Consider the following 26,164-nt stretch of genomic DNA (forward strand, 5'->3'; position numbering starts at 1 on the left):
ACAGGCCACTCTCTCCCTCGTAAAAAGCGATCAGGCGGGCGGACTGGAAGCTTCCCGAGCTGAGGCCGACAAGTAAAAGCAGTCAAAGGTGGAATTCGAGCAGACGCGGGCTCAGTGCTGGGCGTTGCATGGCCGCCATCCTGCCTGTGCAACTGAGCCTGGTCTGCTGCGACATAAAACGTTCCACTATTCGCCGTTCAATCGCATCTCGGGGCTCCTTCATTCGCATTTCTTCTTGGTTTTCTTTGTCCCTGGAAGTGCCGTCGTTTGGTCGTCTTTCGGTGAATTGATATCTTCGTCCGTTCAATGTTTGGATATTTGGTCAATTTGACTAACAGCTAGGTAACTAGCCATGCAACTAGTTGCTGGCCTGGGATTGCGTTGACGTTGGCGACGACGACGACGACGACGACGACGACGAGGAGGAGGAGCAAGCAACAAGCAACGATGAAGCCGGCCAGAGAAGAAACAGGATAACTAGCAGGTTCATCCGTGCTGGATGCTGAAGATGGCTTCCTAGCAGTCTTCAAGCCATGGGAAAGAGGAGAAGCCAACATGGGGTTGACAATAAGTTGACAGCCGGCAGCGAACCGGAGCAGGACTGGGATCTCGCTACTCCTGCATGACATCAATCCGCAGACAGACCGGCATCGAGAATGCTTTTAAGAGACTACTCTATACACGGTTGTTTACAATTGCTGGCTGTCCAGGACCTCCTCTCGACGGACCGTTGGATACGAGCCAGGGGCAAAGGGACGGGTCCGTCCTGCTCTCCAGTTAGTTACCCGTCTCTGCCCTTGCTCCGTCGGCGAACGAAGACCATAAAGCAAACGAGACAGCTTCTTCCTCCTTCGTCAGTCCCAAGGACAGCTCGAACATGCCGCTGGAGAAAGACTGCCGGCAGCAAGACGCTCTACCAGCACGCTGGCGGAGATGACGGAGAAGGCGGAGGTCTGAAGAAGGTCTCTAGAAGGACTGGAGAAGAGCTCAATCCGTGGGCCATATCTTGAAGAAAGTGCTTCTTGCAGCTACTGGTATGACATTCTGGCATGGAGGCCGCATGGAAGTCCGTTGTCCTCGTGGGGGGGGGGGGGGGGGGGGGGACGGTGGACACTCTGCACGGAAGATGAGTCCGCCAATGCCACTGATTGCCATCCCCATGGCCATTCCCGCTGCCGTGGTTGTCTGCACTCAACGGCTGGCCTTCCGAGTGGTCACTCGAAAGACAGACTGCGTCTTCTTGACGCCCGCTCTTCTCCCATCCAGCCCAAGTCTTAATTGACCACGCCTCGATCTCAGGGGAGTACTCTTGCTCGGATAATGGAAGCGGAAGTCCGCAATCCTGGTAATGGAGGAGCTATTTTGTTTCCCTATAAAAGACGCCCGGATGCCTCTCTGTTGGGGAGAAGATAATCAAATCAACATCAGAAATCAAGGGGTTGACGGGTCTGGTCCAATTTGCAGTTTGCAGTCATGGTTGGGAATAATACTTTGTTGACTGAGATCAACCATCATGGCAAACGACTATACTATAAAAAGCACGGGAATCCAACCGGGCCTCCGATCGTTTTCGTCCACGGCCTTGGAGGGAGGTCAGAATACTATGACCCCCTGATTTCCTCTCTCGCACTGGCAAAGACATACTCAATTCACCAGTTCGATCTTGAAGGTCACGGACAATCGCCCCTATCCACCCGGTCAGCGATGACTATCTCCTCCCTTGCAGACGATGTGGAGAATATCTTCTCATTAGCTGGAATATCAAGCGCCCTACCCGCAATATTAGTTGGATGGTCAATGGGCAGCATCATAGCCACTTTATTCACCATCAAAAACCCGGGACTAGTCCATAAACTCATCCTCCTCGGCCCTCCTCCATGTCCTCTGCCTACGGCAGGGCAGAACGCAACTCTCGCCCGTGCTGCAGTAGTAAGAAGCAGAGGAATGTCCGCCGTTGCAGACACGGTTGCTACGGCCGCCACATCATCGCTTACCAGAAGCAGGAAACCAGCCGTCTACACAGCAGCACTGTCTACACTTTTAAGTCAGGATCCAGAGAGCTATGCAAGGGCGTGCACTGCACTGGCCAACGAATCTAAACCTCTAGAGCTCGAGAAGCTCACTTGCCAGACTTTGATCATCACTGGTGATGAGGATAAAGTCAGTCCGCCGGTTACCTGCAGTGCTATCGCTTCGTCTATACCCAACTGCAGACCTCCAGTTGTTCTGAAGGATGTGGGCCACTGGCATGTTTCTGAAGACATAGATGGAGTGTCAAGATCGATCCGGGCTTTTCTTTGACTCTAAATAACTATTATATTGGGACTTTCTTTTGGTATTTTGTTCTTCGCTTTAATATATTGTTGGGAGTTCGGGTATGTCAATATGTCAGTTAGAAAGGCCCATATCTATAGACATGTTGCTGCAGTACAGTATCTTGACGATCAGGGACCGGGACTTTGGATGGACTGGCTCTATATATAAACCTGGCTGGACTAACAAATATCCAGCTTCGGTATCTACCACATGTTATATGGTTGGGACTATTTATGATATATATTTTGGCACTGATATAACTGGAATTCGGCTAATAATGCTCAATTGAGAGCATCAAAATGTTTTTCTACCGCTTTGCTGCTCAGTAGGATAAATGGTTCAATCTGTTTCAATTGTATCTTCAGTATATCTTTCCATTGCAGTCACTGGAAGGCCGTTGCATAAAGCGGCTCGTCCGACAGACTCTGCGTTATCCCGTAGTAAGTCTGCATCCTAGTTCCTTTATTAGTTAACGTAGGATTCAACTGACTGAATATATATCCTGAGCTCCCTGGTATCAAGCCATCTGATGACCTACATGGCCCGGCTTAGTTGTCGATTAACTATGACTCTTCGAACTCGACCTGCGATATCTTCAACATAAAATTTGGATTCAATTACGGAGCAGATCCAACCTCAAACGAATAGAATATCTTGAATGGGCATGACGGATTACTCATTACTATTTGCTCCTGGGCGAGGGTCGGGAGTCCTGACAGATGACGAGCCGTGGAATAGCAGGCAGTGCAACGATAGCAGCCCGTCCACCGAGGCAGATGCCACCCAGTCGACACCGGTGGACTACGGGAGACTGTTGGCATGGAGGCACCGCGGCTCGGCCTCTGGTTCATGCAGCTTCGGCGCTCTGATGGCCCTGAATGGCCATGATCACCATGGCCCGTGGACAGGGGGACGGTTTGCTGCCGATGGCTCTTTTTATATATACAGCCTTGTCTCCCCTGGCCTCGATGCCACGGTTCCAGTCGACGCAGCAGCGGGTATCAAATATATATATATATCGTCGCATGCTATACCCAGGCAAACACATAAGACAGGTGCTCAGTCGAGGGTGTACGGCGCAATGTTTCTACCGATATAACGCCGTATGATGCACGCAGGCCGCCGACCCGTAACGTCGCCGTCGCACTGCGTATCAGCGACTCGCCTCGTCTTTCCCACAGGCCCGGTCAGCTTGATATTCGTCTGCCGTTTTTCTTTTTTGCCTGCCCCCGGAGGCAAGGTACCTCGTCTCTCGCTGGTTAATAATCGGCGGGCTTATTTAGTTATATATATATATATATATATATAACTAGGCGCTCAGCACGAAAAAGGGCAGCCAGCCAAAAAGCAATATGTATGCGCTCTATATAAACGCAAAAAGCCAGAACCGACGGGCGGCGTCTGACACCCAGTGCCCATAATCCTCCTCGTCCTGCCAGCCGTTCTGCGTCCCTGTGATGGCGTAGAGGGTGCGAGATCCAAGCAGCTACCGCCGGAGAAGACGAAGAAGCAAGCCCAACAGCGCCCGAACCTGTGGCCGCAACCGCCATCCCTGTCGTCTCCGTCCCTCTGCCTGCTCCTCCGCGATCACCGGCCTGCCCTCCGCGATGAGCAGCACAACAACCCACACGAGCAAGCGGCTGCCAGTCAGTTGCGAGCCCTGCCGCAAGCGTAAGATCCGCTGTCCGCGCAATGGGCCGCCGTGCGACACCTGTATACGCCGCGGGCTGGGGATGGCGGACTGCTTCTTCCTGGGCCAGTCGCGCAACCAGCTCAACGCCAGCTCCGCAGAGTCGTCCAAGATAGTCCAGCAGGAGCTGCTGCAGCGTATCCGCAACCTCGAGGACCTGCTCAAGAAGCACGTCGGCGCGCATGCCATCGTCGGCGGCCAGGCAGGCCAGGACGAGCCCGTCTCGCCGCCCACGACCAACGCCTCTGCCGGCACGGAGGCGGACTGCGGGAGCAACAAGAGCTTCAGCAACAGCAACAACAACAACAACAATAGCAATAGCAATAACAACAGCTCAGAGCTTCCCCAGAGCCTGCTGCAGAACGTCGGCTCGCTCTCCATCTCGCCGCAGGGCCATGTTCGGTTCGAGCCGCAGTCGTCGAAGCTGGACTTCCATCTCGCCCAGATCTCGGCCAGCGAGTACCGCAACCAGGTGAACAGCGTCAACGAGGAGAAGCCCAGCGGGTTCCCCTTTGGCTGCGATGATCCGGCCTCGAGAGACCGGCTGCTGGCCCGTCTGCCGCCCAGCAGATACTGCGATGCCCTGAAGGACACGTACTTTCGGGTGTTTTCTCCAGTTTGTTTCCTCCCGCCCTTAAAAAAAAATATCCTAGGCTGTGGAGATCTAACGATGGCTAACTAACGGCTGTCTATATAGCTGTTTCACATATTGCACGATCCTACCTTTGCCGAAGAGTATGAGCGCTTCAGACAGGATCCAAGCTCGGTGTCTCTGTCATGGCTGGCGCTGCTCTTCGTCGTCCTGGCCATCGGCGTCACCAGCCTGAGCGACGATGACCCCTTGCTCCCCGACCTGGGGCGAGAGGCCACTCCCAGCGCCAATATCAGGGTCATCTCAGAGCAGTACCGGTCTGCTGCCATGCAGTGTCTTGCTGCCGACCAGGTGCTGTCTCGACACTCCATGAAAACCCTACAGGCCCTCGTCCTCCTTATCTATGCCCTCACCCATAGCTCACAGCCATCCTGGGTGCTCATTGGGATGACCCATCATGTGGCCATTGCCATGGGCTGCCATCTCGACCCGGACAACTTCAACCTCAGCCTTGTCGAGGCAGAAGAGCGTCGACGATGCTGGGCTGGGCTGATCATGTTGCATATGATACAAAAGATCTCCTTTCGCAACCTCGACCGCCAGCGTCTGAGTCGAGATGTTCGTCTGCCTTTAGACGCCAACGACCTCGACCTGATGAAGAACAGTGGCCTCACGATGGACCAGCTCCGCCATCCTACCGGCCCTACGCAGATGACGTACCTGCTGTTCAAGTTCCGTCTCTATGATATTGCCTTGGCCATATGCAATGAGATCTTTTCTTCGGAAGCATCCCCTGCTGTCATAGCTAAACTAGACAATGACATAACCAGTCAACAAGAGCTCTGGACCGCACGCTACCATTCTGATACCAGCGTCGAACCACTGCCCAGCCAGCACTTTGCCCATATAAATATTCTCTTTGGCTACTCCCACCAGCTGCGTTTGCTGCTGCATCGCCCGGCATTGAACCGCTATCTCACTGGAGATATCAACGACCGTACTCACAGCTCTCGTAACCGCTGCCTGGACGCTGCAAAGGGTCTGCTATCTATCCAAAAGACACTTGCTGAGTCACCGCAGTATGCCCCCTATAAATGGTATACAGCCGGTTTGGCTAGTTTCCATGCTTTCCACGCTGCAGTCGTGCTCACTGTGATCATGATGAATCCTGAAAGCCAAGCAGAGTATGATGAGATCCATGCCCTGCTAGTAGACGCTCTACAGGTCTTCCAATTGCTTTCAAGCAGAAGTAGCCTATGCGAGAAGGGAATCCCAATTCTCACCCAACTGCTGTAAGTTATAACTGACCCCCTTCTTATGCGGTTCATGCGTCGATTCTAACCATAAACAGTGAAATGGCCTCCCCCCAGCCTCAACACATGTCCATACTGCAGCAACAACAACAGCCGTCCCAATCCGAACTCATGTCTAACACTGTCCCTTCACCGCAAGATACCCCTATCTCTCTTCTCACACATGGAGGCTCAGTCTCAGAACCGACATTTGACTTTGCCAACACCCATGCCGAAACGATCCAGTCCCAGCTCCAAGCCCAATATTGGGTTACTGCTAGCAACATACCATGGAACAACTGGGGTTTCCTTATCCATCAAGTATAGTCTTCTGTTCTTCTTAATGATAGCAAATTTCTATGGAGTTCTGGGTAAGGCCTTTTTTTTAGGGAAGCCATTTTGAAGCAAAACAGCCAATGTTATATATGTTCGTTGCCATTTGGAAGCAGCATATTGGATGATGGCCAGTGGTCCCCAGCAATGAAGCTTTGGGATAACTTATGACAATTTAAAGTCATATTAAAAAGTAGCATAGTAATATAGTTTTATGTGACTGACATTGCCCATCATAATCTTACTTGAGCATGAACCAAAAAAAGGATTCATTAGAATTATGTCATTTTCCCTTGAACCAATTCATCATTCTTTCTTCTGCCGTCTAATTTACACGGAACGTGAAATATTTAATTGTTATTTAATTATTTCTTTATCATTCCGAGTTTCCCACCCCCATATTTCCCATTCCAGAAGAAGTGTATAGATGAAGGAAAACTGGTTTAAGGTATCGGAAAGGTGGTATTGGGGGGTGTCTTTAAGGGAAGAACGGCATCATAATGGGTGATGAAAAAAAAGATGCGAAGAAGAATGCCATCGAGAGATAGAGAGGTGGTTGAAGGTATTTCATTCGTTTTAGATTTTATTTCTTTTTGTCGTTTAGAAAACAAGAGCAGCACCCTTGGTCTTCTTGTCACCACTATCGAGTTGAAAGTACGAATTAGTACGGACTCCAGTGAATATCCATGAGCACAGAAACCGGGAACATACCCAAGCTCGAAGTGCTTGCATCGCTTCAGGGCGAGCTGTGCCTTGGTCTTGCAGACTGTGCATTCCATTCGGAGGACGACCTTCTTGGTGGTCTTGGCCTTCTTTCTGAAGACGGGCTTGGTCTGACCACCATAACCACTCTGCTTGCGATCGTAACGACGCTTACCCTGGGCAAATAGCGAGGCCTGTGGTTTGGAAACGATTGTTCAGCATTCTTGTTCGTGCGGTGGAACAGCATTATATATAGGTGAACACGGAGCTGCTGACCTTGCCTGCCTTGTATTGGGTGACTCTGTGCTGGGTGTGCTTCTTGCAGTCCTTGCCCTTGCAGTAGGTCCGGCGGGTTTTTGGAATGTTGACCTAATGAAGTCAAAGGGGTCAGTTGTATGTCCGAAATCAGTTCGTTGCGCGTGTGCATTGCTCTTCCACAGAACTTTGGAGCTCCCTATCCAGTCTCTCGAGCAAATACAGTGTATCCGGCATGTTGTAGGCGTCTGTTCTCATATATATTCGCTGTCCGCTGTGATATATGCTGCCGATTAAAAGAAGTTCTTGCCATCTTCAATTTCGAAAATTATCCGGCCACATTATCGCACATCCAGATCCGTCTCTTGCAGATAGAAATTTCTGCAAAATATCCCATCTTGACATTATCTCCAGAAAACCCGTAGTTGGAGCTGAATTATTCAATTTTCTCGAGTGGCTCTGCGATGCGATTGCTGGCGGTCGGTGTCTCGATTGCTCGTTGGATAGGTCCTCCCACGCTCTGGTACGAAAGAATCACGGCAAAGGCAAAAAAAGGGAAGCATGTCCTTACCATGGTGACTGATTTATGCCGGATCACAGACTGTGGTAGTGGTGTCGCTGGTCGCTGGTCGCTGAGTCTGATATCAAAGTCGAAGTCGAAGCGACTTTTGTGTGTTGTGAATTTCACGCTCGCTTACGTTTAGAGCCAAGAAGCTAGCCGAGTTTATGTAAGCCTGGTAACAAAACATCCGCACGGCAGCAACGCTATGCTGTACGGAGTAGAATGGGGGCGATAGCAGATGGATAAGAAGACAAATAGACGAAGGGTATCATGCTTGATAGGCTGTCTAATAGAGAGGAGGCATATATTTGTGCTATTGACTATCTATGTTCCGTTTGATATCACCGTTGCTGACCCAGAACCACTCTACGCAGTGCTTTTCTTTCTACGGAGTACTCGTATCATATTGTATCCGTTCATCCATCTAGAATCGCCTTCTTATGCATTCACTCGTCCTCATCGTCATCGTCGTCGCCGTCGTCTTCCGCTGCTTCTGCCTGCACGCCTGCGCAATGTCGCCGTTCACGTGATGATAAGCGTTATCGTGTCTTGGCACGGCGTCTTCCCTTCTCGAAGTCGCCTTTTTGTATGTTTACACGTCGGAAGATGAAAAGACGAAGCAGACGAAGCGAATAAAGCAATATAGCAGCTGGTGTCTCTGTCTGTAGCACTCATCGGACGCCGAGATCTCCTCTTGTACCGCCTACCCTCTTTTTTGTAGCCTTCTTTTTCAGTCCATACGCCACCTTCACCATGCTGATCAAGTGCGTCTGCCCCTCGTACGTTCATGCGCTCCCCTCGCTCGCCAGCTAACCTGTCCTTTAATAGAGTGAGAACTCTCACAGGCAAGGAAATCGAGCTGGATATTGAGCCAGACTACAAGGTACGTGTGTATTAATTTGTTCCGCGGTTGAAGCAACTGCTAACAGCTTTCTGTCTGCCTAGGTATCCCGCATCAAGGAGCGTGTGGAGGAGAAGGTCGGCATTCCTCCAGTACAGCAACGGTTAATTTTTGGTGGAAAGCAGATGTAAATATTCCTGGTAGCGCTTTGAACTTCACGTTGTGCTAACCGTTTAACCGATAGGGCCGATGATAAGGCTGCATCGGAGTATAACCTTGAGGGAGGAGCAACGCTACATCTGGTTTTGGCCCTACGAGGAGGACAGTAGGGTCCCGATGCCCCATGGAAGGTGGGAGAAGCGGCTAGAATGAATATGGGAGAGGCGTGAAGAAGACAGACGGCAAAAAGCCAATGTTCGCCTCTTACCAGTCGACCTGCTAGACCAGCCAAACGAACAGCAAATTACCACGTACCATCAAGGACACTTCTTAAGACCATTTTTTGACCCGGCTAACCTGGGCCCAGTCGCAGAACGACATCTGAAGCCTCTTGTGATTGATATTATTTTCTCCCTCTTATCTTTCCTACTAGATCTGTTACCTGGATTTCGATATTAGCGAGACAATCAAACCTACTCTCTACAATGCGCTGTCGCGGCCCAAAAAACTCAATTCGGAAGACAATACCAGCTACTTTCTCTTCGTTCTGTCACACAATACCTTTCAGAAAAAAAAGGATATTACTAAAAGCTTCCATGCTTCGGCCGGGCCTGCAATGCAATGGTAATGAGCATCGTGATGACGCAACTAAAGCTTCCATCTAGTTCAAACAGTGCATTATCAACACATTACAGTTTGCGAGTTCAATTTCTCCCACAATAAAAGGGCTGGAAAGGGTAGAATAATTATTTGTAGTCAACTCGAGCAAGAAACCGGGCAGTTTATTTTTTTAATTGTAGAGCGGTTGTATTTAATATATATCCAATTGTCTAAAAAGCAACAAGAGCCAATAGGGGAAAATGAGACCATCCATTGACTTCACCAACGTTTTGATATGGCTGGCAAACGGCTGCATCCTCCATGCAGCTGCTCAGAGTAGCTCGCCTACGACAGCTGCCGCACCTCCGACCCGAAGCCACCAGTCTGCGGCCAGCCATGGTCCATACAGCGGAACTCCAATGACCTCGGGAGCCTTGACGAACACCGTTTTGGCCACAGAGATACCTGCGGGGCCTCCTGCGGCAACAGCTACCACGTACCCAAGTGATGGAGAGCTTCACGATCCCCAGCCTGCCCCGTACGTCCCCGCCGGAGGCCGAGGGACAAACGGGACCCAACCGGTGTATAATGTGAAGAGTGATTTCGACTATGAATCATTGGTATGTAACTGCATGAGCCTTCCAATGATGGATTAGCTGCCATTGCTAATAATGACCTAGGCTCTGGCATTGTACCAGGAATGGATCGAACTGGATCTCTTCCGGTACGGCCTTCGAAACTTCTCAGAGCAGGAATTTACTGCCGCCGGCCTCACCTCAGAGGACAGGTATCTGATCGAGTTCATGGCCGAGCAGGAGATAGGCCATGCAACCATGCTCAGCAATATTTTAGGCGCTGAGGCTCCAATGCAGTGCTTATACAATTACCCCTTCACCAATGTCCGTGAATTTGTGGATTTTTGCCAGAAGCTCACTCGGTTTGGTGAATCGGGCGTGTATGGATTCCTAGGCCATCTCAACTCAGGAGAAGCAGCCACGCTTCTCCTCCAGTCCATCACCACCGAGGCCAGACAGCAGATGATATTCCGTCAGTTCAACGGCATGTTCCCTATGCCCGTCTGGTTTGAGGTTGGTATCCCGCAGTCATGGGCTTGGACCTTACTCGCCCCTTATATTAGCTCGTGCCCGCCGGACCAGACCAGACTTGCCTGGCAAAACTTCCCGGCTCTGCGCATAATCAACCAACCTAACCCAGCACGCATCAATGGCTCGGCGGGAACGAATGAGACGTTGGGTCCTGGTATGAACACGTTGCGTAGCTCAAATCTCACCTCCTCTCAGGCCTGTCTCAACGCAACAGATTCGTCTGCGGACTGTGCCCCAGCAATAACTCAGAACCGTACCAACCCTCTCTCCTATCCCGGTCGAGTCGTCAATCTCTCCTGGGATAGTCCCGGAAAGGCAGTCGGTCCAAATAACAGCTATATCACCTCCTCTCAAGCCAAAGCTCCCAAATTTGTCGTCTGGGTCTCTCAGCTCAACGTCACATATTCTACCTTGAAAATGCAAGGAAACAGCTCAGGCACTACCGTGCAGCCGAATATGGAGACCTTCCAGGGTGATCCAGCAATCAACGGGACAATGTTCATCGCGGTCACGGACTCAGACACGCCATATACATCGTTCAACCTGTCGATGATTAACCCGCATATCGTTGCTGGACCAGCTTTGTATCAGGCCGGCTGAGCAAGGATATTCGGCAATCGAAAAAGTACTCTGTGCATAGGTATTTGGATCTCTGGGGGTCATGTAGTAATATAGTCTTGATTCATAACTATTGAATAACGATCAAAAGTTGAAAAAAGGTATCTGAGATCTCCGTCAAAGTCGTAACAAGAGGTAGCCCCTCTGCATGGTAGAGCAGAGATCAGCGTCAACTGGCATGGAACAGCTCACTTCTTCCTCTGTCGTGGATATCAACTTGGCTGGTTTGATTGGCGTGACCCTCGAATTTGAGGCAAAAGGCCCATCACGCGCAAGTTCACGTCATAGTTTCACCAAAGCCAACAACACCACACCTCCTTATACGACAGGCGACGAGCAAACAACACCAGATGGCCACGCTGTGACTGCGCCCGAAGGCTTCTTCCAAACATCCTCCCTCTTCATGTGCAACTGTGGGATCCTGTCATTAACTGCAATGGTATAGCACGGCCTCGGGCTAGGCGTGCTTCCCCAACGACTTTGCGATGCGCACCGTACTCCCAGGCCGACCAGCGCCGAAGCTACAAGCTGTCAGCACAGCTCTGTGGGAGGGCATCCGCGTCATTGTAAGTGATACAACGTCCCTGGAAATAATCCGAAATACTTCTTCTATCCGATGCCTGCTGGAGCTTGGAGTGGACTGGTTAGGCTGACCTTTTGTCACCTTGTCGCTAGGCGTACATATCGGGCAATGCAGTCATCATACTCGGAGGACCGCAAAAAGTGCTACAAACTATCTACCTCGATGATGTTGAATGGCTTTCCGCTGTTAATATAGATGGAGCTTCTGGGAGGATTGCTGTATGCGGTGGACGGACAATACTGGTGTACAACCCGTCAAAAATCCGCAACAACGTCGAGGTACGATAGCAGCCTAGCCACTTTGCTACAGTGAATTAACACCTGTTAATGGCGCTATAGTGGAAGCTACATCACACATTTCAGCGCGAAGATGCCGATTCTAGTGATGAGGATGACCATGACGGAGATGGAGAGGTCAGAACGCTGTCATGGGGCGGTTCCGGGGAGCTCCTAGCAGGCAGCAAGAGCCTTGTTCTTTGGCACATTGACGACGACGCTCCACATGCTATATGGACAAACAAACTGGCAAACCGGGCCAAAATTGCGCAGTTCTCATACGATGCAGGGCTTATTGCTTCCACTGGGGACTACGACCGGTTTGTAAAGGTGTGGAGGCGACTTTCCTTCGGCGCTGACGAAGCTCGGTTCGACGTGACATACCTACGGCATCCAAGTGCTGTGACAGGAATACATTGGCGCCGACCGCATCATGTCGAGCAGACAATAGACAATGTCCTTTACACAATATGCTCCGACAACAAGATACGAATATGGGCACCAATGGATCGTCATGCCTTACAGGCACTTCAACTTTGGAATGTGATTGATATGGAAGCTTCAATTCAGCCGCGATACCCCCTTAAATCACCCAATGCCAGCAATAGATATGGATTCATTGTTGATAGTCGTGATTTCTCCCTTGCCACTGAACGTGCAGTGCAGCTCGGGCCTGCAACGGAAAAGGACAAATTTGCTCTCGACCATCTTATCGAGGCTGCCACCAAGAGTCCGGAGGTTTGTGTCATTCTTGACGAGCATGGCCATATGTGTGTATGGGGGCTAGAGAATGCTGGCTGTAAAGCACATGCTGAAGCTAATATCTTCAACATAGCTCACATTGAAGGACTGGATCTTTCTACTGCTCTAGGTAACCATCAGACAGGCAACTACGCCCAATTCTATTCTTTTGCTGGAGGTGTTTCCGATGCATCCTTTACCGTCCTTACCCATTACTACGATGGACGGATTGAGTGGTTTGACTCACGGGTCGATATCCTATTCGACCCTACACCTCGAAAACGCCGGCTAGTGTCTCAAGCCACCTGGTCTGGGCATACGGAATCAGTGAAAAAGATAGTCCGCACGCCTAGTGGGAAGGTTCTAAGCTCCCGAACAAATGACAATAATGCCGTGATATGGCGTCAAAGGTCAAATACAAGCACTGGCTCCGTACTGGTCCAACAAAGTGCTCTCAACTGTGATATGCATATTCATCGAACCTGTTTGTTGGAAGATGGAAATTTCCTGGTCAATCTCCACCACAACGGGATATCCATGTGGGATATTCGCTCATTCGAAGCTCAGATGATTGCGAAAAGTGATTTGCACCTCGGCAGTAAACCTCTATGTGTTTTGCTTATACCAACATCTGAATCTTGTACTTCCTACATTGCCGCAATAGGGGCTGATATGACAGGCGTAGCCTGGGAAGTCACCCTTCCTAACGGCAATACACCTCGAGAGCAGTTAACAAAGCATGATACCCCCATTTTGCGAGAGTTCTCGACGTTCAGTCTCGGGTCTGATGAGGAAGTTGCTTACATTCTCCCCGTTGATCCAGCTGGATCGAAACTCCAGGCATCTCATTCTTTGGATTTGTTTGCCACTGATATCGCTCTGTCTTACTCTCATAATGGGACCATCAAAACATGGACTGCTAAAGTCGATAAATCAAAGGGCAGGGTTGATTGGCTACTGACTGCCACTGTTGAGACAGGAATTCCAAACCCTTCCCTGGCGAGCGCTGGCTCAGTCCGAAAGGCTGCGCTTGTAGACCAAAATCGAACACGTTTAACTATATGGGACACAAACAGTGCTCAATTGGAGTTGGAGGAAAGCTTTGAAGAACATGATATCATCCAGGATTTGGACTGGACTTCAACTCCTGACATCCAGTCGATTTTGGCTGTCGGTTTTCCACACAAAGTCATCCTGCTCTCACAATTAAGATACGATTACCTTGATGCTGGTCCTTCATGGGCACAGATCCGGGAGATTAAGATCGGGCGTCACACACCGCACCCTATCGGAGATTCGTGTTGGCTCGGTAATGGAAATCTGGTTGTTGGTGCCGGTAACCAACTCTTCGTGTATGATAAATACATCGAAGCAAGCAACAGATGGGTTACCAACCTGCGTCTACCTTACCATGATGATACTCATTTCGACCTATTCGATGCTGTTAGCAGGCTAAATGGCCCTCTTCCAGTTTTCCATCCGCAGTTTCTAGCCCAGTGCATCCTGAGCGGCAAAATAAGCCTGGTTCACTTGATATTGACAAAACTGCATAGGAAATTGAAGTTCGTTACCGATGGTGACGAAGTCGATGGTTTTCTAGAGATTCCGCTGGAAGATATATATAATGAGGTCTCTGTAAGTGGAGTTTCCTCCTAAAAGTTTACAGTTCAATGAAACTAATGTTTTTGACGAAGCATATACAACAGATAACGTATAAGGAGATGAATTCTGCCTATGCAAATTTTACTCTGGATCATGAACCTCGTGTTCTTGATGAGAATATTGCTACGTCACTCAATGAATACCTAAAGAAGATAACCCTTCCACAATTATCGTCTAAAGAACAGTTCCGTCTCGTTGATATCGTTGAATGCGTTGCTACTGTAGAAAAACATCGACGTTCAATGGACGTGAATGCTGCGAGATATATACTCTTCTTCCGGCAATATATGCTCAGGAAGAGTCAAGGATTCCTTGAAGAGTACATGGTCCCTTGGCGAGAGATCGTCTGGGCATTTCACAGTGATAGCCATGAAATTCTTACAGATCTCGTTGGGAGACAGTTCCATGGCAAGATGCTTTGGGAGAATGCTAGAGAAAGTGGAATTTTCATGTGGATTACTGACATAAACGCTCTGGTATGATATCTCTGTCCTCTCATATCATGGGTTATCATTTACTAATTGAGTATAATTAGCGTTCTCTTCTAGAAGTTATCGCTCGAAATGAATATACCAAGTCTGATGACAAGAACCCTATCGATTGCAGCATTTTCTATCTCGCCCTAAAGAAAAAGAAAGTGTTGCAAGGCCTCTGGAGAATGGCAACCTGGCACAGGGAACAGCCAAACACGCACCGATTTTTGTCAAATAATTTTCAAGAAGAACGTTGGCAGACCGCTGCATTAAAGAATGCCTTTGCGTTACTCGGAAAGAGAAGATTTGGTAATACTTAGTCTTTGCTCCTCAAAATGAAACGGGGAAATGCTAATATATATAACTAGAGTACGCAGCTGCCTTCTTTTTGCTTGCAGATCATCTGCGTGATGCAGTAAACGTCTGCATCAATCAGCTTAGAGACATACAACTTGCAATCACCATTGCTCGTGCTTATGAAGGTGATGATGGCCCGGTTTTGAAAGAAATCTTGGAGGAGCGGGTACTCATTACAGCTGCCACGGAGGGCAACCGATGGATGGCCACTTGGGCTTTTTGGATGCTTAATAGGCGTGATATGGCCGTTCGAGCTTTAGTCGTTTAAGTTTTTTTTTTTTTTTTTTTTTTTTTTTTTTCGGCATTTCACTTCCCATTGCTCTGTCTATACTAACATATCCACCTGCATAGACACCGATAGAAGGTCTACTTCCGCCCACTCCTGGCTCACCAGCGAGTCCAGGACAAGTGGCTTTACAAGCGAAATCGTACTTGTCCAATGACCCGGCATTAGTCGTTTTGTATCAACAGTTGCGCGAAAAGACCCTTCAAACTCTGAAGGGTGCATCCAGGATTGGCGCTCGAGAGGAATGGGACTTTGTTCTGCGCAATGCACGGCTATATGACCGCATGGGCTGTGACCTCCTTGCTCTCAACCTGGTACGAGAGTGGGAGTTCCTCACTCCATCTCATCCTACGGATACGGTCTCTGACAGACTCTCAATCAGCTTCATGGAAGATTCACGAGATCCACGAAAGATTCTCAAGCGAAGAGGGAGCCTTGTCGTTGCCGATATGCATATCACTCATGACAAAAAAGACGACGCCAGAAAACCCGAAGCTAACAAGGATGGCTCTCAGCAGGCCAAAAATCCCACCCAATTCCAAGAGCCGGAGTCAAGCTCTTTGCTTGATTCCTTTGGTTTCTGACCTCTCTCCCATCCGTTCTCTTGTATTACCGTAATTGATTACTGATATATTTCTTTTTGGATGCATATGGGTATATCTCATCTTTTCGGCGTGGAGTATCGTGTGTTATTTCTGCTTTTTTGGAGGGAGGGTGTTGTTATTTACGATCTAGCTATCAATCGGCAATGTACAACATGCGTAACTATTTGATCCTTCTTGATATCCCGGCAAGCACTCGCTGCAGTTAACATCTCCTTACTTTGGTCATCGCGAGTTGGATGTCAACCCACGCCGCCGACAGGTCAAAAGGCTAGTTAATGTTATAATTATTAATGCACTGATTCCATGCATGACAAGCACCTTATCATCATCTCTTATTGGCAGGGAGTCCCGGATGTCTGCGCTTCTCAATTTTACGCCAAAAAGGCGCCGGCAAAGCATCGGGATTAATTAGTCAGCGTGCGATGGCTTCATTTTTGGGTCTTCTTATGCTTTCGGGATCGACGATGGCGAGAGGAAAAGCCATCCTCTCACCCGAGGGAAAGCAGCCTGACTCACTAGCTATATATATATATATATCTATATACGAGCAGGATGTAGAATGGCACCCCTCGAGTCTCCTTTCCTACCGCCTCACACTGTACGGTCTCGATAAGGACCGTTGTTCTCCCACACTACGCTGCTTGAGGTCCTCCGGGCTCTGCGGCCCCTATCCGGCTGAACGAGAGGCCCAGCACCATGGAGGCCGGTGGCAGTAGCACTCGCGGGGGCGAGGATACACTGGAAACGCTGGAAACACAAGTCGAAGAAGACGATGTCCCGCCCACGACGTATGCGCAGAGCTTCACGCCGCGGTCGTTGTTCGTTGGTCTCGCCATTGGGGCGCTGATAACCTTCTCAAACACCTACTTTGGGCTGCAGACAGGATGGATCAGTGTCATGACGATGCCCTCATCCCTGATCGGGTTTGCCGTCTTCAGGTCCCTCTCCCGCCATCTTTCGTTCCCGTTTACGCCGGTCGAGAATGTTCTGATACAGACGGTGGCCGGCGCCGTAGGGACGATGCCACTGGGCTGCGGCTTCGTGGGTGTCATTCCGGCTCTGGAGTATCTCCTCCGGCCAGGACCTGACGGCCCTATGGACGGGAGTGATGGCGGTGACGGCGAAGGTGGGCCCTTGAAGCTGGCATCATGGAAGCTGATTGTCTGGAGCTTGGGCGTTTGTCTGTTCGGCGTTATCTTCGCTGTGCCTCTAAGAAAGGAGGTTATAGTCCGGGAAAAGCTCAAGTTCCCCAGTGGTACGGCAACGGCTCTGATGATAAATGTGCTACATGGCGCAACCAAGCCGGTTGATAAGGGCAAAGGTGCTACAAGGAGGCTGAACCATTCCGCTGGCAGTCCTGCAGAGACTGAGCGGCTATTGACATCCAACGACATTGCAGGTGTCACCCTGGAGCATCTTGAAGCAGACAGAAGAAGAAAACATGAATGGAAGGCTAAAATTAGGATGCTGCTTCTTGCATTCGGCGTATCTGCAATCTATGTAAGTTCTTTCTAGCACCTGCCATTGCCTTTTTGTTACTGACCAAGTTTCGGTCTTAGACCCTTCTGTCGTACTTTGCGCCGGTGCTTCGTAATCTGCCGGTATTCGGACTTCCCCTGGCAAATCAATGGTTATGGACCTTGAATCCATCGCCTGCGTACATCGGGCAGGGCATCATTATGGGACCTTCCACATCTCTCCATATGCTGCTCGGTGCCGTAATCGGATGGGCTATACTCTCCCCTCTAGCAAAGCATAATGGCTGGGCGCCAGGCCCAGTAAATAACTGGGAGACCGGAAGCAAGGGTTGGATAGTTTGGGTCTCCCTGGCAATCATGCTTGCTGATTCAATCATCAATTTGGCCTGGTTGGCAATCCGACCACTCGTCAATCAAGGCCCTGGATTTGTCGTGCGTCTTCAGTATGAGATCAGACGAAAACGGTTCTGGACAGGTCTGTTTAGCGGAAGCACTTCGTCCAGCCATGGCTACACCGCCATACATGCGCGGGAAGGCCGTGACCTAAAGGGGGAAGACTATGACGCTCCCCCATCCGAGCTTATATCTAACCGTACAGTCGCGATACTGCTTCCCCTTGCGCTAATTCTAAACGTCGTATGCATGCGCATAGCGTTTGGTGACATAATCTCTCCTTTTCTTTCAATTGCGGCCACACTCCTCGCTCTTCTTCTCTCCATAATGGGCGTCCGCGCCTTGGGAGAAACTGACCTCAACCCTGTATCTGGCATCAGCAAACTCACTCAGCTTATTTTTGCTGCAGCCACTCCCGCAAGCCACCATACACGCCGCAGTGCGATAGTTGCTAATCTCCTTGCAGGTGCCGTGTCTGAGTCTGGAGCTTTGCAGGCAGGCGACATGGTGCAGGATCTGAAGACAGGCCATCTCCTCGGCGCTAGCCCCAAGGCACAGTTCTATGGCCAGGCCATTGGGAGTGTCGTTGGTGCTATCATCTCAGTTGGCGTGTATAAGCTCTACGTCAACGTCTACCCAGTTCCTGGACCTATGTTCGAGGTCCCAACTGGATATGTCTGGATATTTACTGCGCGACTTGTGACCGGCCAAGGTCTCCCAGAAATGGCATGGCCAGCTGCCGGTATTGCCTGCGTAATATTCACCATTACCACCATCCTGAGAATTGTCGGAACAGTCTCCGGCCCCGCCGGTAGTAAAGGACCGGTATTTGCCCCTTGGCGTGCTTGGGTGCCCGGTGGCATTGCCGTTGCCGTTGGGATGTACAATGTTCCTTCGTTCACCTTAGCCAGGGCAATCGGAGGTATAATTGCTCTTATTTGGCAATATCGTTCCAAAGTTATACGAGATCGCCTTGCTCTATCCAAAGCACAAAGCGCCAGTTCACCAGGTGATGAAGAACAGGAGGCGTCCAAGACGCTAGATAACGATGAAGATTCAACTTCATCAACGATAGTTATTCTAGCATCGGGTCTTATTCTTGGTGAAGGTATCGTCAGCATCCTGAACCTGATACTAGCGAGCGCAAAGGTTCCGCACCTCTAAACTTTAGAGTTCGTTCATGGTCGTGACATAAATATTCCGCCGTACGTGATTTGAAGTATACCATATACCCGGTTATCTGTCATGCTATTTATAGGTCTGTCTTGGAAAGCTCGGCCTGTCTATCATTTTATGAAATTATGTCTGTTGTAAGAATAGCTCGAAAGCACAGCTACATATAGATAGCCCTATTGTCAAATGTTAGGAAATACAAACATGTCCGGTGGTTCTGCTGTCTTTCGGGGTTTATACATCTAATATATGAGTTGAATATATATCTACAGCCCTGTGAATCAATTATCATCCTTTTCTAAACGATTGGCCCCGATTTATATTCGTAACTGCTACTCAAGAACTTTATATAACATAGTACGTCTTGACAGGCATGACGTACCTAAACTAGAATGTTAACTAGGCAACCGGGCATGTGTGGGAAACGAGCAAGGAAATATATACACACTTGGGGTGGAACCAAAAGCCACAAAGGGAATAAGAAACATAAGATGTGTGAATACAACACCGTTAAACTTGGCTTGATACCGCTGAAGCGGGCATTTTCACGGAGTTTTGAAAGGCAAAAAGGGAAGCAAAGAAAGCAAAAGTATAGAACATATCGGGATATCACCGCCATCGCATCGCCAATGAGAGCACGTGTGCATGCATGATCATGGCTACTGCCCATATAGGTATAGCTAAATAGGTATGTAGGAGCTCATCTCATGTGCATCCGTTAACTCGAAGAATAGAAAGAAAAACTAGACATTAGAAGCATTCAAACCATAAGGCAAAAGGTAAAAGGAATTGAGTGAGGGTATATGGGAGCCAGACTTTGTTTCCAAGAGACTAATTCCCCTGGCCTGGAACAGGTTTACGGTTTGCAGGCCCTAATGCTGGTGGAGGACTGTGAGTTGGCTCTGGTTTCACTGCAGGCTCCTCCGAGATTGCTGCCGGAGCTGGTGCAGGAGTTGAAGGGGTGACAGCATCACTGGCACTGTTGCTCCTTGGTCTTTGGGCCGCAGGCATAACGGGCTTCTCCATCCCACCTGGTCCATACGGTCCTGGGCTCATCGATCGTGGCTGTGGAATTCGTGGACTACCAGCACCTGGGCCTGGGGATAATGAGCGAGGGATCTCGTTAAACTTGTTTTGAGGTGGAGGGTAGGGTCGATATCCTGCATTAGGTGAAGCTGGCCGACTGTTCACAGGAGGGTTAAAGCGCGGGCTATTGGGGTTTGGTCCAGGGGAGTTGGGACCGCCTGCCGGAGGCATGGCCCCTGGGACGGGAGTGCGTTGACCAGGGCCTTGAGGTGGTCCACGTGGGCGAGGACGAACAGGGCGGGAAGAAAGACATGTTCGGGGTGCAACGCCCTGTTGAGGCTGGTCAAGGCGGACACAGAGAGCCTAAAAACCACGTTAGTATATGAGGAGCGGTATGTGCTGACAGGATTGGGCTACGTACCCAGCCATCATCATATTCATGGAGCATGCGGACAAGTTGGCCTGCCCGAAGGGGTAATTCATCATCCATAGAAGGGTTGAAATCAAGTTGAACGCGGTAGACATTGTTTGGTCCAGGGGGTGGACCAGCAGGCGCTCCAGCGGGTGCTGGGGCCACATTAACGACAGAGGCCGTGCTCATGGCAGGACTTGAAGGCGCGGGAGTGGCAGCCGAGATTTGTGGAGGAGCGGGCTGCTGCTGCGGCGGCGACGGCTGATCTTTACGGGCATCCTCACTGGACGCAACAGAAGCAACAGCGGTAGTGCTAGTAGTGACAGCGGCCAATGCGCTAGCGGATGCAACAACGCCAGTGTTGACAGTGCCTTCGGATACAGGAGATACGGGGCGGCCGACATCTGAACCAACGCTCGGCGTACGGACCTGGAGGGCTTCTGGAAGCGTCCGGTTTGGAGGCGACGAAGGAGCCGAGCTTGGATTGTCGAAGGGGTTGACTGGGTCATTGAATGGATCAGAATTTGTGGCAGTATGTGACTTGACTGGTGCAGATGGCCCAGGGCCGTCCGTCAGGCTGCGCGAGCCACCGGCAGATGCTGGGGGAGTAGGCAAGGAACCAGAGACGTTGAGCATGCCTGGAGCCTTGGCTGCCCCGGGGAGCGGGCTTCCAAAGTCTGGAGAGAACTGAGTCACAGGTCGAATGTTGAGCTTTGGTGCAACGGGAGAAGTAGTGGACGTAGTTGGTCTAGAAGTAGGAGGTGGTGGGAAACTTGCGGCCGCATTACTGAACGATTTCTCGTTGTCAATCTCCTGTAACTCCTGTTCTCTTTTCCTCTTACGAAGGAAGAAGAATATAGCGCCGCCAATAATAGCAGCAAGGGCAATGAGACCAATTGCAAGACCAGCTTTCGCACCCGGGCTCATTCCTCCAGCACTTGGGACAGCAGTAGCCGAGCTAGAGCCCGAGGTTGTCTCCATAGCTGCATCATTGGAGTTGGTAGCAATCGTCCGTGTTGGGGCCAACGTAGAGGTAGTGAAGTCCCGATCACTACTTGTCGTTGGTGCAGGAGTTGAATGGGACGATGATTGCGAGGAGGAAGACGAAGACGACGAGGGTGGCCGACGGGTGGTAGTTGGTGTCCGTTGTGTTGTCGGCTCCGGAGTCGGTTCCGGTGTTGGTGTCTCTGTCTCCTCTTCATCACTGGTCTCTGTTGGTCTGGGTCTCCTCGTTGACCGCGTGGGAGTCTCCAACGGGGGAAACGGTGTGATCTTTGGACGGTCCTCCGTTGCAGTCGAATATCCGCCAATAGGTCCAGAGAACGTCGGTTTCGCAGTCACATAGATGACAGATGTGATGGTGGAGCCCGACTTCCTGTCATTGTCCTTGAAGATATCGTCGATGTTGTCGATAATATCATCGATTGAAGGGTGCTTTCGAGCCCGATGACGGTGGCCGTGTCGCGCCATGATGATATAGATAGACGCCGCGGTACAATATCGCCGTACCACTCAGAGACAGGATGTAGTAACCAGAAGTAATTTCAAACGCACGATATATGGATTATCAGTGAAATCTTAGACCGCTCGTCTGTAGATATCACAGAGCCATCTGTCTCTGTCTTGGAATCGGCGATGGTATTAATTACTGTGAAAGGCGCTTGAGTTTGCGACCCGAGGGAGCGACTGGACAGAACCCTCCTTCAGCGGAGTGCTCTTTGGAAAGAGTGAATGAACAAAAGAATGACCTGGGGACAGCAAACAAAGAGAGAACGTCGACTGTCGACAAGAAAGGAGCGAGGCAGCGTCGATTCGTGAATGTCAGCAGTTAAAAGAGTGAAAAGAGCGAGGAAGCGGTCGCTAAGAGCCTGGGGGAGGAGGAGACTTTCATGCCCGGGCAGCAAAGCCCCCCCGAAGTGTATTTTTGGGACACTAAGAAATTAGTGGCTGTTTAGTCGAACCAGCTGAAGCCGAGCCGGGCGAATATCCATGGCGCTCCCCATGCGATGCAAGTGATATCTCCACGGTCACCGCTCACACTAATCGCGCAAGTCCGGGTCACACACCTTTGAGATCGAAGATTCCCAATCGAATGATGACCATGATCGCAGACACCACGCACTCCAACGTCGCTGGTACGGAGAAGAACTGTCGACATCTGGTAGCCCGTCGCCTGTCCACATCGTCTCCAGCCAGGTTCCTCGGTTGGCCGTATTAAAGTTAGTTGCTTTTAATTAAACATCGGTACGAGGTCGCCAGGGGCTCGCACTTTCCCCTGGCCGGAACCCAGACTTCTGTTGGTGGGAACTGTTAGCGGGAACGAGGATGAGGCTGCTCGTACCTGACGCCTTTCCCTGATAGTCAATGAGGAATCATCCACACGGCTGACGGAACAAACAGCATGGCCGCCATCCTGCGAGACACACGCCGATGATCGATCGGTCGTCCGAGATAACCAGACCTCTCCTCCGTATCGAGCAAGTAACCATCTTCCATCCAGGCAACAATTCTTCTCCATGTCGATGGGGAAACATTCTGGCGCCGGTTCTTCCCATTCCTTGTCTGCCGTGTTTTGTCGCCATGTCGATCAATACGAGTCTGTCAAGATTGGAACCAGAGTCCAACATCCTCCCAGACAAAAGAAAAGGGGAACCGGTACTGCCCGGCTATTGGTTGAAATTTGTGTCAGCTGCTGTTGGGTCCTTTTTCTCTTCCTCGACCAGCCAGGGCCGCTCAGATGTTCCCATAGCAATCTGCTGGTTTCATCAAACCAAAAGGAGCTCCTACCACCGGTTTGAATTATTATCGCTATTCACTTTTCTATGCTAAAGAACGGAGTAAATGTTCTGTACTCCGTACTTCGTAGTTTGTTCCTGCATAAGTCGGTTTCTTACCTGGAGCTTCTCACTACTCGGCACATCTCGGTGGTATGCACGGAGTATTAAGCGCCCACACCTAAAACTGCCCCTGGGAGTCTTGATCATAGGAAACGCCCAAACCAGAGGCTCACTTAGCGGTCTCAGATAATTACCCCAAGGCGCAGTGAATGGACTCCTTCTCCTTAACTGATATCCATTTCGTAAACTGCCGAGCGTTTGAGCCCCAGCTAACTCCCAAGCAGTTTCGCCAACGCCTCGCTGGCTTCCTCCGTACCATGAGGAAGAAGGATGGACTTCTGGGCACAACTCCAGTCTTGAGTCTTTAATAATGGGAAATTTCTTTCTTCTTCTATGTTGGAAGAGCAAAGGCAAGCTGTTGCTCTTAACCTGAGAGTTCCCTTTGGTGTGCCTCAGTAAAGTTAAATTGGCTTGTTTTTAGCGGTGCTTAAATATCCCGAGCTACGTTTACCTTCTGACCGTCAGCGTACTCCTGAAGAAACTCGCCGGTTCCTTCAACATCTTTCAAGCAAAGTAGGAAAAAGCATTTCACAGGGCAACAGCTACCTTCTCAGCGGTTACTATGACCATATGTTAGCCCTGTTTAAGTATATTTTGTTGATACGGAATGAAGCTTTATACCCGAAGCAATGGCTCTATTATTAAATAGATCCTATTTCCGATCCCACATCATAGGAAAGGGTAGTATCATGTTCGTTGGGGCCTTACGAGCTTATCCTAGGATGATGTTCATTTCGCAGTACGGATCGGAACCTAACCCTAAGCCATAAAAGGTTCTTAATTGGCTAGCCGGCCATGTTATATCATAAAATGGAGACGAGAAATAAGATATCCTGTAGGGAACTGTGGTCGGCGTGAATTGCTATAGATGTTATGGATGCTTCGACGTTGTCAAGTTGAGGTCAACAATTTCTACTTTGGGAACTGGATGATTCCATCATCACGTGAATATTACAGTCATGTGATTGTTAATTAGTTATGCAGGATTAGCACAAAGATATGCAAAGATATGCACAAAGATTCCTTGCGTGTAAGATTGGTTTAAAAAGATAAGCAAAACCAAAGAGAGAGGGTAGAGATGCAACAGGTGAGGGTAGCTAGCTGAAGAACGGGTGTTTCAATGCCTAATGCCGGAATTATTAGCAACCCCTTCAATGAATCTACCCTGTATATATGCGCGCATATGAATCACGAACCTCGCAGGGCGCAATGCGATCCTTGTTCTCGTAACGAACGAGCTGTTGCACCAAATCTCGACCATTTTGTGGCACACCATTCAATATCTCCTCCCAGGGCTTTGGGCAATATTGCTTAAATTCGATTTTTCCCCAGTCAGGCAATCCTTTGGCAGACTACATCATGAGCATTAATTAGACATGGCAATTTCCGGGATTATAAAAGGGAGGCCCTCAAAACAAACCCGCAGCAGGGGAACTGTGCTGGGGGGTGGGGTTGAAACCCCTATGCTTCATACGCTGCATACTGTACATACCGGCCATATGTCAAGGTTTGGTGTCCCCAGGGTTGTAAAAATGGAATGTATCAACGCCAATTCGCTGCCAAGGTCACCAGCATCAAAAAGTGTTCGATGAGTTGGCATGTCGATGGCTTCCGCGACAACACACCCAGCAGCCCACAAGTCAAGGCTCGGACCATAATCTTTCCCGCCGAACAGTATCTCAGGTGGCCGATAACATGTTGTTCCGACATCAGTTATTTTTGCCTCAGCCGGCTCAGAAGCTGGATCTGTCGGGTCCCAGGCGATACCAAAGTCAGCCAGATACGCCGGCCCCGATGGTGAGCGAAGGAGTATATTTGATGGTTTGATATCGCGATGTACGATGCCAAGTGAGTGTATGTGGTCCAATGCACGAAAGAGGTCTCGCAAATGAGACTGTATTTCTTGTGGAGAAAGTACATTCCGGCTCAGCAATGTATCCAGCTGACAACACATGTATGGAAATACCAGGACGAATCTCTGACCCGGCTCATGCAGAGTATCCAACAATGGAATGACATTGGCACTTTCGCCCCGGCGTGTTATCCTTGCTTCACGCATCGAATCATGCGGCGGTTGCATCATCTGCGGAACTGTGACTTTTAAAGCCACAAGCAACCCATCCGCATTCCTTGACTTGTAAATGGTGGAAAAGAGTCCGTCATTGTCAGGCAGAGCCTTTTTGTATGGCCCTATTTGCTTGCCCGGGCGAGGGTCAAGATCATAAGCCCGATTGACTTCTGATATCTTAGGGTCCTCATCTTTAATCCGTTGGCCTCTCAGCCCATCAATATGTTTCTGGCACGCAGCCTGATACTCTGCCTGTGTTGTTGAGGTGTTATATGTCGTAGTCCGCTATGGATCTAGGTATTTTCCCTCCTTACCTTCGACGAAGCGCCGTTAAACGCCTCAGCCTCAAGCTTGGTCGCTTCTGCACGTCCCACGGAGACACTGTTTGCTTCTGTATGACTGTGGCAGTATGCTGAACTCCTATGTAGACCAGTCAGAATATGCCGGGCATTCAATTGGATGGAGAAGGTATTGTGCAACTTGCAGTGCTGCAATATTACTTAAACGATCAGAGAATCCAATTTCTGATCTCCAGGCTGTACTGGAAGCCATCACCGGCTAGGGGTATAAAGGTTTGCCCTTAGATTGCTTATCAGTCGTGGCCTCTATGCATATACGTCCGTACCCAATGCTTTCCTTATAGTAGTAGCAGTTATGGTGAGAAATTGG

The 26,164-nt window shown here is 49.8% G+C and overlaps 9 protein-coding genes across 9 annotated transcripts; 5 read left to right on the top strand and 4 right to left on the bottom strand.

The window, feature by feature from the left end:
- Positions 1–338: 338 nt before the first annotated feature.
- Positions 339–557, bottom strand: ARB_07722 (uncharacterized protein; the record flags this gene model as incomplete). Its single annotated transcript, XM_003013956.1, has 1 exon — positions 339–557. The coding sequence occupies one exon, from the start codon at positions 555–557 to the stop codon at positions 339–341; it is 219 nt and encodes a 72-aa protein (XP_003014002.1).
- A 916-nt stretch (positions 558–1,473) lies between these two features.
- Positions 1,474–2,605, top strand: ARB_07723 (alpha/beta hydrolase, putative; the record flags this gene model as incomplete). Its single annotated transcript, XM_003013957.1, has 2 exons — positions 1,474–2,246; positions 2,434–2,605. The coding sequence occupies 2 exons, from the start codon at positions 1,474–1,476 to the stop codon at positions 2,603–2,605; spliced, it is 945 nt and encodes a 314-aa protein (XP_003014003.1).
- A 1,444-nt stretch (positions 2,606–4,049) lies between these two features.
- Positions 4,050–6,217, top strand: ARB_07724 (uncharacterized protein; the record flags this gene model as incomplete). The annotated part of the gene is made up of 3 exons (XM_003013958.1): positions 4,050–4,622; positions 4,704–5,890; positions 5,950–6,217. The coding sequence occupies 3 exons, from the start codon at positions 4,050–4,052 to the stop codon at positions 6,215–6,217; spliced, it is 2,028 nt and encodes a 675-aa protein (XP_003014004.1).
- Positions 6,218–6,666: 449 nt separating this feature from the next.
- Positions 6,667–7,147, bottom strand: ARB_07725 (uncharacterized protein; the record flags this gene model as incomplete). The annotated part of the gene is made up of 2 exons (XM_003013959.1): positions 6,667–7,039; positions 7,101–7,147. The coding sequence occupies 2 exons, from the start codon at positions 7,145–7,147 to the stop codon at positions 6,667–6,669; spliced, it is 420 nt and encodes a 139-aa protein (XP_003014005.1).
- Positions 7,148–9,602: 2,455 nt separating this feature from the next.
- On the top strand, positions 9,603–11,048 carry ARB_07726 (uncharacterized protein; the record flags this gene model as incomplete). Its single annotated transcript, XM_003013960.1, has 2 exons — positions 9,603–9,962; positions 10,023–11,048. 2 exons carry the CDS (start codon positions 9,603–9,605, stop codon positions 11,046–11,048), a joined length of 1,386 nt encoding a protein of 461 aa, XP_003014006.1.
- Positions 11,049–11,214: 166 nt separating this feature from the next.
- Positions 11,215–16,027, top strand: ARB_07727 (uncharacterized protein; the record flags this gene model as incomplete). Its single annotated transcript, XM_003013961.1, has 8 exons — positions 11,215–11,479; positions 11,580–11,632; positions 11,742–11,927; positions 11,988–14,300; positions 14,372–14,803; positions 14,863–15,109; positions 15,169–15,404; positions 15,509–16,027. The coding sequence occupies 8 exons, from the start codon at positions 11,215–11,217 to the stop codon at positions 16,025–16,027; spliced, it is 4,251 nt and encodes a 1,416-aa protein (XP_003014007.1).
- A 717-nt stretch (positions 16,028–16,744) lies between these two features.
- On the top strand, positions 16,745–19,083 carry ARB_07728 (uncharacterized protein; the record flags this gene model as incomplete). Its single annotated transcript, XM_003013962.1, has 2 exons — positions 16,745–17,548; positions 17,719–19,083. The coding sequence occupies 2 exons, from the start codon at positions 16,745–16,747 to the stop codon at positions 19,081–19,083; spliced, it is 2,169 nt and encodes a 722-aa protein (XP_003014008.1).
- Positions 19,084–19,923: 840 nt separating this feature from the next.
- Positions 19,924–22,000, bottom strand: ARB_07729 (SH3 domain protein; the record flags this gene model as incomplete). The annotated part of the gene is made up of 2 exons (XM_003013963.1): positions 19,924–20,481; positions 20,540–22,000. The coding sequence occupies 2 exons, from the start codon at positions 21,998–22,000 to the stop codon at positions 19,924–19,926; spliced, it is 2,019 nt and encodes a 672-aa protein (XP_003014009.1).
- A 2,587-nt stretch (positions 22,001–24,587) lies between these two features.
- On the bottom strand, positions 24,588–26,047 carry ARB_07730 (uncharacterized protein; the record flags this gene model as incomplete). Its single annotated transcript, XM_003013964.1, has 4 exons — positions 24,588–24,779; positions 24,920–25,780; positions 25,810–25,886; positions 25,996–26,047. 4 exons carry the CDS (start codon positions 26,045–26,047, stop codon positions 24,588–24,590), a joined length of 1,182 nt encoding a protein of 393 aa, XP_003014010.1.
- Between the last annotated feature and the right edge of the window lie 117 nt (positions 26,048–26,164).

Source organism: Trichophyton benhamiae (assembly GCF_000151125.1).
Source record: "Trichophyton benhamiae CBS 112371 chromosome Unknown Abenha-G-c-312d04.f1, whole genome shotgun sequence".
Taxonomy (NCBI): Eukaryota; Fungi; Ascomycota; class Eurotiomycetes; order Onygenales; family Arthrodermataceae; genus Trichophyton; species Trichophyton benhamiae.